Source organism: Muntiacus reevesi, chromosome 5, assembly GCF_963930625.1.
Source record: "Muntiacus reevesi chromosome 5, mMunRee1.1, whole genome shotgun sequence".
Classification (NCBI taxonomy): Eukaryota; Metazoa; Chordata; class Mammalia; order Artiodactyla; family Cervidae; genus Muntiacus; species Muntiacus reevesi.
Window position 1 is genome coordinate 39,635,210 of NC_089253.1, and position 13,768 is coordinate 39,648,977.

At 39.2% G+C, this 13,768-nt stretch overlaps 1 protein-coding gene across 1 annotated transcript in view; it reads left to right on the plus strand.

Annotated features, from left to right (window-relative positions):
* LOC136168827 (organic anion transporter 7-like) overlaps positions 1-13,438 on the plus strand; it is a 31,452-nt gene extending 18,014 nt beyond the window's left edge. Inside the window, exons 6-9 of the mRNA XM_065936529.1 lie at positions 8,943-9,058; positions 9,727-9,941; positions 12,660-12,768; positions 13,231-13,438. Of these exons, the coding sequence (XP_065792601.1) occupies positions 8,943-9,058; positions 9,727-9,941; positions 12,660-12,768; positions 13,231-13,438 (648 nt within the window). The remainder of the gene's footprint in view (positions 1-8,942; positions 9,059-9,726; positions 9,942-12,659; positions 12,769-13,230) is intronic.
* Positions 13,439-13,768: the final 330 nt, after the last annotated feature.

Consider the following 13,768-nt stretch of genomic DNA (forward strand, 5'->3'; position numbering starts at 1 on the left):
CAGACTCTACTACAAAGCCACAGTCATCAAGACAGTATGGTACTGGCACAAAGACAGAAATATAGATCAATGGAACAGAATAGAAAGCCCAGAGATAAATCCACGAACCTATGGACACCTTATCTTTGACAAAGGAGGCAAGGATATACAATGGAAAAAAGACAACTTCTTTAACAAGTGGTGCTGGGAAAACTGGTCAACCACTTGTAAAATAATGAAACTAGAACACTTTCTAACACCATACACAAAAATAAACTCAAAATGGATTAAAGATCTAAATGTAAGACCAGAAACTATAAAACTCCTAGAGGAGAACATAGGCAAAACACTCTCCGACATAAATCACAGCAAGATCCTCTATGACCCACCTCCCAGAATATTGGAAATAAAAGCAAAAATAAACAAATGGGACCTAATCAAACTTAAAAGCTTTTGCACAACAAAGGAAACTATAAGCAAGGTGAAAAGACAGCCCTCAGATTGGGAGAAAATAATAGCAAATGAGGAAACAGACAAAGGATTAATCTCAAAAATATACAAGCAACTCCTGAAGCTCAATTCCAGAAAAATAAATGACCCAATCAAAAAATGGGCCAAAGAACTAAACAGACATTTCTCCAAAGAAGACATACAGATGGCTAACAAACACATGAAAAGATGCTCAACATCACTCATTATCAGAGAAATGCAAATCAAAACCACAATGAGGTACCATTACACGCCAGTCAGGATGCCTGCTATCCAAAAGTCTACAAGCAATAAATGCTGGAGAGGGTGTGGAGAAAAGGGAACCCTCTTACACTGTTGGTGGGAATGCAAACTAGTACAGCCACTATGGAAAACAGTGTGGAGATTTCTTAAAAAACTGGAAATAGAACTACCATATGACCCAGCAATACCACTTCTGGGCATACACACCGAGGAAACCAGATCTGAAAGAGACACGTGCACCCCAATGTTCATCGCAGCACTGTTTATAATAGCCAGGACATGGAAGCAACCTAGATACCCATCAGCAGACTAATGGATAAGGAAGCTGTGGTACATATACACCATGGAATATTACTCAGCCGTTAAAAAGAATTCATTTGAATCAGTTCTAATGAGATGGATGAAACTGGAGCCCATTATACAGAGTGAAGTAAGCCAGAAAGATAAAGAACATTACAGTATACTAACACATATATACGGAATTTAGAAAGATGGTAACGATGGCCCTATATGCAGGGCAGAAGAAGAGACGCAGAAGTACAGAACAGACTTTTGAACTCTGTGGGAGAAGGTGAGGGTGGGATGTTTCGAAAGAACAGCATGTATATTATCTGTGGTGAAACAGACCACCAGCCCAGGTGGGAGGCATGAGTCAAGTGCTCGGGCCTGGTGGGCTGGGAAGACCCAGAGAAATCAGGTGGAGAGGGAGGTGGGATGGGGGACCGGGATGGGGAATACGTGTAACTCTATGGCTGATTCATATCAATGTATGACAAAACCCACTGAAAAATAAAAAATTTTTTTAAAAATTAAAAAAAAAGAAAAAATAAAAGCAAAGGTAAAAACACAGTTTAAATAAAATATTTTTTAAAATTAAAAAAAAAATAAAAATAAAAAATAAAAGAGATTTGAATAAGGAGAAGCAAACTGCTTCTGAGAGTTAAGATTCCACTGAAGATGGGGGAAAGGAATCAAAGCATGCTCAGTTGTGTCTGGCTCTCTGCAACTCTACAGTCCATGGACTGTAGCCCATCAGGCTCCTCTGTCCATGAGATATTCCTGGCAAGAAAACCAGAGTGGGTTGCCATTTCCTTCTTCAGGGGATCTTCCTGACCCAGGGATTGAAGCTGTGTCTCTTACATCTCCTGCATTGGCCGGAGGGTTCTTTACCACTGAGCCACCTGGGAAGAAATCAAAGTTTCTCCCAAAATGAATCCATTACACAGAGATAATACCCCTAACGGTCCTTGACATAATGGAAAATATGTTGGTACATGCTTTCAAAATAACAAAGAAAACCTCTAAATTGGTATTGACCTATGGTTCTTTTAAAACTGCATTGATAAAACTCTATCTCACACAAAATTAGGTTGTACCAACTTACTTCTGAGGAACTATCTTTATAGTCAAGCCCAAATCTAACATTTTGCCTACCAGTTTGGCCCAGTACAGAGAATGAAAGATTTGATCTTACAAGGGCCAGGCACATAACAAAACCAAGTCATACAAGCAAGAAGTAAGACAAGAATAAGGCATTATCAAAGTGAAAGGCAGTTGACAATCCCCTCAGTGCCAGGGGAAAGAAGGGAGTTTCACACAAGAGGAACAACTGAAATTTGGTTTGCAAGATGGATTCACTGCATGAATGACTACTCAGTATTGTTTAATTTAATTTTTTTATTTTGTAAAAAATAACTTAGAAATTTGTGATCTTTTTTTTTTTTTTGGTGGTTTATTTTTTTTTTTTTCCAGTGGGTTTTGTCATACATTGATATGAATCAGCCATAGAGTTACACGTATTCCCCATACCGATCCTCCCTCCCACCTCCCTCTCCACCCGACTCCTCTGGGTCTTCCCAGTGCACCAGGCCTGAACACTTGACTCATGTATCCCACCTGGGCTGGTGATCTGTTTCACCCTAGATAATATACATACTGTTCTTTCAAAACATCCCACCCTCACCTTCTCCCACAGAGTTCAAAAGTCTGTTCTGTACTTCTGTGTCTCTTTTTCTGTTTTGCATATAGGGTTATTGTTACCATCTTTCTGAATTCCATATATATGTGTTAGTATGCTGTAATGGTCTTTATCTTTCTGGCTTACTTCACTCTGTATAATGGGCTCCAGTTTCATCCATCTCATTAGAACTGATTCAAATGAATTCTTTTTAACAGTTGAGTAATATTCCATGGTGTATATGTACCACAGCTTCCTTATCCATTCATCTGCTGATGGGCATCTAGGTTGCTTCCATGTCCTGGCTATTATAAACAGTGCTGCGTCAAAACCACAATGAGGTACCATTACACGCCACTCAGGATGGCTGCTATCCAAAAGTCTACAAGCAATAAATGCTGGAGAGGGTGTGGAGAAAAGGGAACCCTCTTACACTGTTGGTGGGAATGCAAACTAGTACAGCCACTATGGAAAACAGTGTGGAGATTTCTTAAAAAACTGGAAATAGAACTGCCATATGACCCAGCAATACCACTTCTGGGCATACACACTGAGGAAACCAGATCTGAAAGAGACACGTGCACCCCAATGTTCATCGAAATTTGTGATCTTAATCTTGTTTTAACTTCATCTGATGAATGGCCTGACACACCCAGTTCAATCATAACTTAAATTTGTTCCACTTATATCCACTCAAATATCAGTTTATCTTTTAACAGGACTATAACTGTTTTACAGTGTTGTGTTAGTTTCTGCTGAACAATGAAGTGAACCAGCTATATGTATACATATATACACTCCCTCTTGGACCTCCCTCCCACCTTCCATCCTTCCCACCCATCTAGATCATCACAGGAACCCTGTGCTATGCAGCTATCTATTTTATACATGGCAGTGTATATATGTCAACCCTAATCTCCCAGTTCATCCACCTTCCCCTTCCTCTACTGTGTACATGTGTCTGTCTTCTATATCTGCGTCTGTATTCCTGCCCTGCAAATAAATTTATCTGTACCATTTCACATACATGCATTATTATTACTCCAGTCTTGAATGTCTGAGAGCCCAGTATATAACACATCTCTTTTTCCCAAAACACATACAACTTAGATACAATTTTAAGTTCACAGAAAGACAGAAAGCAAAAACTTTGTTTCTTCACTCCAGTGAAAATTGGAATAATAGATGTGACTTTAAATATCTAGCCCCAGAGTATCAGCAGGATGAAGGGCTAGGAGGGGCCAAAGCTTGTCTCCCCCTTAAAAACAATAAAAACAATAAATAAACAGCTTGTTGTTGTTGTTTAGCCACTAAGTTGTGTACAACTCTTTTGCAACCCCATGGACTATATCCCGCCAGGCCCCTCTGTCTGTCTGTCTTTAGGATTCCCCAGGCAAGAATACTGGAGTGGGTTGCCATTTCCTTCTCCAGGGGATCTTCCTGACACACATCTCCTGCATTGACAGGCAGATTCTTTACACTGAGCCACCAGGGAAGCCCAAAATAAACAACTACCAACCGACAAAAATAGCTCTGGAAAAAGACTGGACTACAAGGACAAAACAGCAGAAACACAAAAGTCAAAAGGATATCTGCATAAAAGAAGTGCATGAAGCATTTTGCCTGCATCACCCCGTGCTCCAACCGAGAGTAGCCTGGTAATAGGAGGAGTTCCCATGCAGGGATATTACCCTATGAGGAAATGGAGAGCAGGATACTTCTGCAAGACGCAACCCTCATGGATTTTTACAGACTTTGCTTCTGAGGACTCACGTAGGCTTCACCTATGCTGATCAGATGTCAGAGATACCTGGAGTCCTAGATACTCTGTTTCTTCTCCAAGGCTGCCACTGCCACGGTGGTGAGAACTTTCCCCAGGAACCCCAGTCACTGTTGTGTCCAGCTCTCTGGGATCATGATTCCACAGAATTAAGTATCCTTTCATGAGAGAAATTCTCAAAAAATCAGGTATAGAGGCAAGGTACCTAAATATGATAAAGGCCATATATGACAAGCCCATAGCTAACATCATCCTCAATGGTGAAAAGTTAAAAGCCTTTCTTTAAGATCAAGAACAAGAGAAAGATGCCCACACTCATCATTTCTATTCAACATAGTTTGAAATCCTTACCATAATAATTAGGCAAGAAAAATAAATAAAGCCATCCAGGTCAGAAAGGAAGAAGTAAAATCAATTCTGCTTGCAGATGATATGATCTTATGTACAGTGTTGACATGAAGCAAACAGATTGCTAGTTATTTCTCCAGTAAAGATGGGTTTATTCAGGATCAATAGAGAATTGCATTTCAGGGCTTGCAACTATGGTGAGCCATGTGCAAGTTCCTGCATGGGAAGGGAAAGAAAACACCTTTGTGGGGAGGAAAAAGCAGTTGGGAGATCTTTTATAGTTAACAGAGAGTCCATGGCTTCATTGGTTTGTACTTGCCAGGAAAGAAAAGGAGTCTTTCTTCTTCCTGTTGGGCTCTACTACTATCATAAGACATGGAAGCTCCCCCTTCTAATCTCTTGATTCTATCTAATTGAAGTTTCTATTTATTAAGCTCATACAATAGAAAATCCTAAGGACTCCATATAAAAAGCCTGTTAGAACTGATAAGCAAATTCAGTAAAGTTGAAGGATAAAAAAATCAATATCAAAAATTAATTACATTTCTACACACTAACAACCAACTATCTGAAAGACAAATTAGGAAAGCAAACCCATTTACAATAGTAAAAAAAAAAAAAAAAAAAAGCAATAAAATGCTTAGGAATAATTTAAGCAAGGAGGTGAAATTTTTCTGTATACAGAAAACTATAAAATATTAATGAAAGAAACTGAAGACACAAATAAATGGAAAGATATCCCATGTATTGGATTGGAGTAACTAACATTGTGAAAGATCCATACTACCCCAAGTAATATGCAATTCAATGCAATTCTATCAAAATTCAAATGCATTTTTCTTTGAAGTAGAAAAAACTTTCCAAAAACTTGTATGGTACCACAAAAGACCCTCAGTAGCCAAAGCTATCCTGAAAAAGAAGAGCAAAGCTGGAGGTATCTCAAATCCTGATTTCAAACTATATCACAAAATTATAGTAATCAAAACAGTATGGTGCTGGCATAAAAACAGGCACAAAGAATGGTGGACAGATAGAGAGCCCAGATACAAACCCATACATAAACGTCCAACAAGATTTTAATAAGGGAACACACAATGAGGAAAGAATAATCTCTCCAATAAATGGTATTGGGGAAACTGGATATTCATATGCAAAAGAATGAAACTGAGTCCCAGTCTGATACAACTCACAAAAATTAACTTCAAATAGATTAAAGACTTAAAGGTAAGTCTTAAAAGCATAAAACTCCTGGGAGTGGGGGTGGAAACAAGAAAAAAGCTTATTGACATGAGCCTTGGCAATGTTTCTTGAATAAGACATCAAAAGCATAAGAAACAAAAGCAAAAATAAATAAAAATAGGACTGCATCAAACTAAACAGCCTCTGCACAACTGAGAAAACAATGAATTGAAAAGGCAACTTACAACTTGGCAGAAACTAATGTATGGGAAAACCACTACAATATTGTAAAGTAATTAGCCTCCAATTAAAATAAATAAATTTATATTAAAAAAATAAGTTTCAAACCATATATCTGATTAGGAGTTAATATTCAAAAAATATATATAAATAAACTATTAACTTTTATCAAATGAGCCAATAATTCAATCTTAAATGAGCAAAGGATCTGAATAGACATTTTTCTAAAGAGAAACAAATGGCCAATAGGTATGTGAAAAGGTGCTCAGCATAAATTTAGGGACATGCAAACTAAAACCACAATGAAGTATTATCTCACACCTATTGTCAAAAAGACAAGAGATAACAAATGCTCACAAGGATGTTGAAAAAGGAAAACCTTACACACATTGTTGATGGGAATGTAAATTGGTACAGCCATTGTGGAAAATGCTACCAATGGTAGAATCGGTAGTTTCTCAAAAAGTTAAAAACTGAGCTACCATATGACCCAGCAATTCTACTTCTGGGTGTATAGCCAAAGGAAATGAAATCAGTATCTTGAAGGGAAATCTGCACATCCATATTAATTTACCAGTTTTCATAATAGACAAAATTTAGAAATAGTCTAGATGTCCTTCAGAAGTTAAATGAATAAGAAAGTATGAGATACACAGACATATGCAATGGGATATTATTCTGACTTTTAAAAATATAAGGAAATCTTCTTATTTGCAGCAACATGGATTAACCTGGAGGGTATTATGCTAAGGGAAATAAGCAAGACAAATATTTTATGATACTACTTACATGTGAAATCTCAAAAAAAGAAAAAATCAGTTTCTTAGAAACAAAGAACAGAATAGTGGTTGCAAGGGGCTGGAGAAAAGGAGAAATGGGGAGACATCGGTCAAAATGTAAAAACCTTTAGATATAAGTCTGAGGATCTAATGTACAGCATGGTGACTATGGTTAATGATAACAGTATCCAGTGAATGCTTCCCTGGTAGCTCAGATGGTAAATAATCTGCCTGCAATGCAGGAGACCTGGATTTGACCCCTGGATTGGGAAGATCCCAAGGAGAAGGGAATGGCTACCCACTCCAGTATTCTTGCCTCGAGGATCCCGTAGACAGAGGAGCCTGGTGGGCTACAGCCCATGGGATCACAAAGAGTCAGACACAACTAGTAACTAATACACTTACATCCTATGAATGAATAGAGAAGATGTGGTATATACACAATGGAATATTGGCCATAAAAAATGAAATATTGTCATTTGTAGCAACATGTATAGACCCTGAGAATAGCATACTAAATGAAGTAAGTTGGAGAAAGACAAATATTACTTATCACTTATACATGAATTCTTAAAAAAAAATATGTAATACAAATGAATCTATTTAGAAAACAGATTCACAGACATAGAAAACAAACTTATGGTTACCAAACGGAAAAGGTGAGGTGGGGGGGGTGTAAATTATGAGCATAGAATTAATAAATACACACTATTATATATGAGCTCCCCTAATGACTCAGGCAGTAAAAAAAATCTGCCTGCAGTGCAGGAGACCTGGGTTCAACCTCTGGGTCAGGAAGATCTCCTGGAGAAGGGAATGGCTACCCACTCCACTATTCTTGCCTGGAGAATCCCGTGAGCAGAGGAGCCTGGTGGGCTACAGTCCATGGGGTTTCAAAGAGTCAGACATGACTGAGCGACTAACACTAACACTAATATATATAAAATAGATAATCAACAAGGGTTTACTGTATACTTTATAACACAGGGAATAATAGTAAGTATTTTATAATAAACCATAATAAAAATAACATGAAAATTTTTATGTATATGATTATATGCATAATTTATATATATGGATCACTTTGCTATAAGCCCAAAACTAACATGATATTATAAATCAACTGTATTTCAATTAAAAATTAATGAATAAAAATCTTTAGTTAATAAGTTAATAAGGATCCCAGCTATACTAGATGTAAACTGATATGCACATTTGTGACTACAAATCTCTGTGAGAAAGACATTTTTTGTTCTCCAAATATCCTAATCCTGATGCTCTGATTTATTCATCTGCTTATTCTTCTTTTTAATGACAAGGACACTGAGGCTAAAAGATATTCAATTAACTTCTCAAGGTACATACCTGACAAATGGCAGGGTCATTGTATAACACCAGGTAATAAAGTCTGGGCATAAAATATACTAATCCAAGATCTCCTCTGATTTTGTCCTTAGATTTAATGCTAGGCATTTTATTCATGAAGGCACAGCATGCTAGGATTTTCCTTAAAGAGGCTGACTCAGGGACCAAAGTTAAGGTCGTCACAAGAATTAGTCTCCTTCCTGAAGAAAACTTTCCTACCAAGAGCAGTCAACTGAGAACCAAGCTCAGGTGCCAGACTTTCAGGCCCATCTCATAAAAATGAAGCTTTGGACCTAAATTCAAGTAACTCTTCCTTTAGTGCCTTCCTGACCTGAATCTACAATCTTGACACCCCTTTTGATTCCCAACAGGCAAATTAAGTCTCATGCCAAAATGTCATTGTCACTGCACAATTTCCCTTTAACTCCATGCTTCTCCATTCATAACACTGTACAGCTGTCATTACATATGCAGTGTCTGTATTTTCCAGTAGAAACAAAGGGAAGTCATCTACCTGGTCCTCTGTTGGGAACCCCACAAAGCCTACAATTGTGTGACCACTGAACAGTTTGTTTTGTTGAAGGTCCTGAGATCCGCCATGCAGGAGGAGCTGGAGGCAGCAGAGACCAAACCTTCTGTGTTTGACTTGTTCCGCACACCCAACCTGCGTAAAAGGATCTGTCTCCTGTCCTTTGTGAGGTGGGCTTCACACAACACATGAAGGCTGTTAAATAGTGGAGATGTGATTGTATTTGTTATTGCAACATCTATAACATGCTAGAGGGACAGATTTGAGACAAAGCATAAGGAAGTCAAGAATATGGTTGCTACGTTTGGTAAAAGTGAAAAGGTTATGAAAAGTCAAGCACAAAAGCAATTATACAATGAGTTCTGCTTGTCACACCACCCTGCCAGGCTTATCAGACAGATGCTGAGAATGTCAGTCATGGCACATGAATGGCTATAAGTTTCTTGGTTCTAAGTTTCTTCACTTGCTCTAATGTTAATTAAAGTAAAACTACAAATAGTAAAATGAACAAATACATCTTGTCCAATGAATAATTCCATATATAGATAGCCATCACCCATATCAAGGTATAGAAAAAAAGCCAAAATTCTAGAAGGCTCCATCATATCTCCTCTACAGCAAAACTCTCTCCCTTAAAGTGTAATAATAATTATGATTTCCATCATCATACAATCATTTTATGGTAATTTTAAAGTGATAATCTTGCAAGGAAATATGTCACAAAATAGACCATTCCTTAATAGTTTATCGCCAACCACTGCCTGTCTGGGCCAATATTATTGCAATTTGTAGGGCCTATAGTCTAAACTTACATGTCTTTCACCTTTGTTCGCCATAGATTTGCAAACGTGCTGACCCATTTTGGCCTGACTCTCCACCTCCAGCACTTGGGGAGCAATATTTTCATGTTCCAGATTCTCTTTGGCATAGTCACCATCCCAGCCAATTACGCTGCTCTTTTGGCACTGAATCACCTGGGCCGTCGAATAACCCAGATGCTTTTCATATTTCTGCTGGCAGTCTCCACTCTAACCATCACATGCGTGTCTGAAGGTAAGTAAAGACCAAATATTCAAGAAAGAAAACGTCTTCCCCGCCCTCATTTCTCATAGGTGTGTACTGGTCACACCTATTTCAAGCAAGAAGAAAATGGAGATTGGGTTCTAACAATTCCCCAAAACCAATCTGGAGTTTTAGTACATGTGCGTGCTGAGTCACTTCAGTCTTGTCTGACTCTTTGTGACCCTATGGACTGTAGCCCACCAGGATACTCTGTCCATGGGATTCTCTAGACAAGAATACTGGGGTGGATTGCAATGCCCTCCTCTAGGGGATCTTTCTGATTCAAGGTTTGAACTTGCATTTCTTGCCTCTCCTGCATTGACAGGCGGGTTCTTTACTACTAGCGCCACCTAGGAAGCCCCAGGTGTTTTTAGTACATATTCTGCTATTAAGTTGCTGGAAAAAGAGCCAAAGATCCATCAAGGTTGGCTGTGATGTCATGTCCAAGAAGTATCTGGAAACTGATACCATGTATTACTGACAGTTTCTCTAAGATAGCATTTGATCACTTGACTTTGCCCAGTCACACTTCATTTGGGCGTTTGCTTTACTTGTTTTTGGCCATGCGGTGCAGCATGCAGGGGTCTTAGCTCCCTGACCAGGGAATGAACCCAGGCCCCCTGCAGTGGAAGTGCGGAGTTTTAATCACTGGATGGCCGGGGAAGTCCTGCCTTTTTATAGTAAATATGGAGGGTCTAGGGGCTTCCCTGGTGGCTCAGCAGTAAAGATTCTGCTTGCAATGCAGGAGACACGGGTTCAATCCCTAGGTTGGGAAGATCTCCAGGAGAAGGAAACAGCAACCTACTCCAGTATTCTTGCCTGGAGACCCCCATGGAGCCTGGTGAGCTACTGTCCATGAGATCTCAAAGAGTTGGACATGACTTAGTGACTAAACAACAGCAACCTGGAGGGTCTGGACCTTGTAACTGCATCTCATGCAAGGACACAATACTGTCACTTCCTCTCTTCAGGCTCTCTCTTTTTTTTAATTAACTTATTTATCTTAATTGGAGGCTAATTACTTTACAATATTGCGATGGTTTTTGCCATACATCGATATGAATCAGCCTCAGGGGTACATGTGTCCCCATTCCTGAACCCCCCACCCACCTCCCTCTCCACCCCATTCCTCTGGGTTGTCCCAGAGCACCAGCTTTGAGTGCCCTGCTTCATGCAGTGAACCATGACATTCTATTCCATGATTCTGTCTCCAGAATGTATATATATTCTCCAACTCTTGTTTAGGGGTGTGGTCTTGACCTCAAGAAAACAAAAATTTCTTATCTTCAGGCAGAGAAGAAATATCCACTAGGAACAAGTCGCTATAGTTAAGGACCTCTCTTAGAATCAATTTTACTGAATTCAGCAATCATGTGTAATAAATAGGGGAACCCAGACGGTCACCATGCTTCACCTGACTCCTAGTGGGCAGTTATATATTTTACATGATACTTGATTAGCAGGTTCCACTCCTCATCTTTTTATTATTATTATTATTAGAACACAATTGTTTTATAACATTGTGTTAGTTTCTGCTGTATGAAAAAATGAATCAGCTATATGTATACAGAGATCCCCTCCATTTTGGAGCTCCCTCCTACCCACCCCCATCCCACCCATACACCTCATCACAGAACACTGAGCTGAGTTTCCTGTGCTACACAGCAACTTCTCACTAGCTAGCTATTTTACACATGGTAGTATATATATGTTAACCCTAGATTCCATACATATACAGTACTTGTTTTTCTCTTTCTGACTAACTTCACTCTGTATGACAGACTCTAGGATCAGCTACATCGCTACAAGGGGTCCAACTTCATTCCTTTTAATGGCTGAATAACATTCCCTTATATATATGTACCACCTCTTCTTTATGCATTCATTCATCTGCTGATGGACATTTAGGTTGCTTTTATATCCTAGCTATTGTAAACAGTGCCGCAATCAAATTGGAGTAGATGTGCTTTTAGAATTATGGATTGCTGGGTCACATGGTAGCTCTCTTTTTAGTCTTGCTCCTCTCTTCATCTTGAACAGCATCAGCAGAGCAAGTTTGCTGCCTTACAATCAATGTCACTCCAAGGTTGCAATATTCTTGTGAGATTTTCTGCAACTGGGTGGAAACTGACTGAACCTTGCCTTCAGTGTTTCTTGAAGGCTAGCATTCTTTCCCTTGTGAAGGTCCTTACTCCTGATTTTTTAACATTATTCTAAATCTAGTTACTCTTCAAATTGTTCATTAACATAGCAGTTCTGCCCATTTATTATATTCTTCTGCAATATAAGTCCCTTGTAAATATTGCATATGCACCAATGTTTCAAACTCATGAGGATTTAAGTGATGATCATATCCCTCAGAAACCGCCAACAAGAGTTCTACATTCTACCTCAAGGGCGGAGGAGATACAGAACAGATTTAGTGCCAGAGGACACCTGCTGGTCTCACCTTCCTTTTCCTCTTCTGCAAATCTCAGACACTCGAGGAGAATTGAGGAAATAACCCAGACCCTTTTATTCATCATGAGCCATAAAAAGTAGATAAGTCCCATTTCTCAGCCTATTAGACACTGCACATTTTCCACCCCTGTGCAGCTTCTCTACAGGGTATACTTGCAAACACCTCCATTCAGATCTTCATTTGGAAATACAGGAATACAATTGCTTCAGCTCAGATTTCATGAGCCTCACTGGTCTTTCTCTCTCCAGAAATGCAGGCCCTGCGTATGGCTTTGGCAGCTTTAGCAACAGGAGTTTCTTTTGCCACATTTGCCAGCAATTTTTGCCATGGAAGTGAACTAATTCCTACTGTGCTCAGGTATACTGAAATCTCGTGGATACTCTTTCAGGATCAAAACAGACCTTTCTGAATTAACTGACATTTATTGAAGGAAGAAAAGAAGATTGGTTAGTTATCAAGGCAATCAATTATAATTACAAAACACCAGCAATTTATAAGCAAACTTATTTAAAGCAGACTTTGTTGGGTACTGGGTGATGTCCTTAAATGCATCATCTTATATAGTCTTCTGAACCACACAAAGGATAGATGGCATGAGTAATGATATCTTTTTTAATGATCAAACTGTGTTTTAATGTACTTAATGTACTCAAATTTGAAATAAATCACTTATGACTAATAGAAAATTTCAAAAGCAAGCATATGTCGTCAGCCTTCTCCACTACTATGCTATCTCCCATAATCAAAGCACAATAATAAATCACAAGTTATATTGTAGATTTGTACTTGACTTTCTTGTATTATTGTTTATACCCTAAGGGTAACATCTGTGGGAATCATGGGAATTGCTGCTAATACTGGGGCAGCCCTGGCTCCCCTCTTGATGATCCTAACTGTGTATTCCCCTCACCTGCCCTGGATCATCTACGGAGTCTTACCCATCCTCGCTGGTCTTGTTGTCCCACTCCTTCCTGAAACCAAGAATAAGCCTCTGCCCGACTCCATCCAGGATGTGGAAAATGAGTGAGTAAACCCTCTAAGTGCCCCTTGGGGGAGCTGTGCACTCAGGGCCTGTGATGAGGAGGGAAAAACATGAGTTGAGACACTGTCCCCCAAACAAGCTAAGATCTAAGCTATTTCCAGGTGATCAGTGCCTTTGGTTTAGCTACAGTCTCATCCCTCCCCACAGTGACCTCAGACTCCCCCATGCTTCCCTGGATCACCCAGACCAACATCAGTATGCACCAGTAGGTTTAGTGGTGAAGAAACCAAAATTAGATGCCTTGGTGTGACATACACACCCCTGAAGTTGTTTCACAAACATGCACTGACCCAAACACCGGATTCTCGTCCCTCA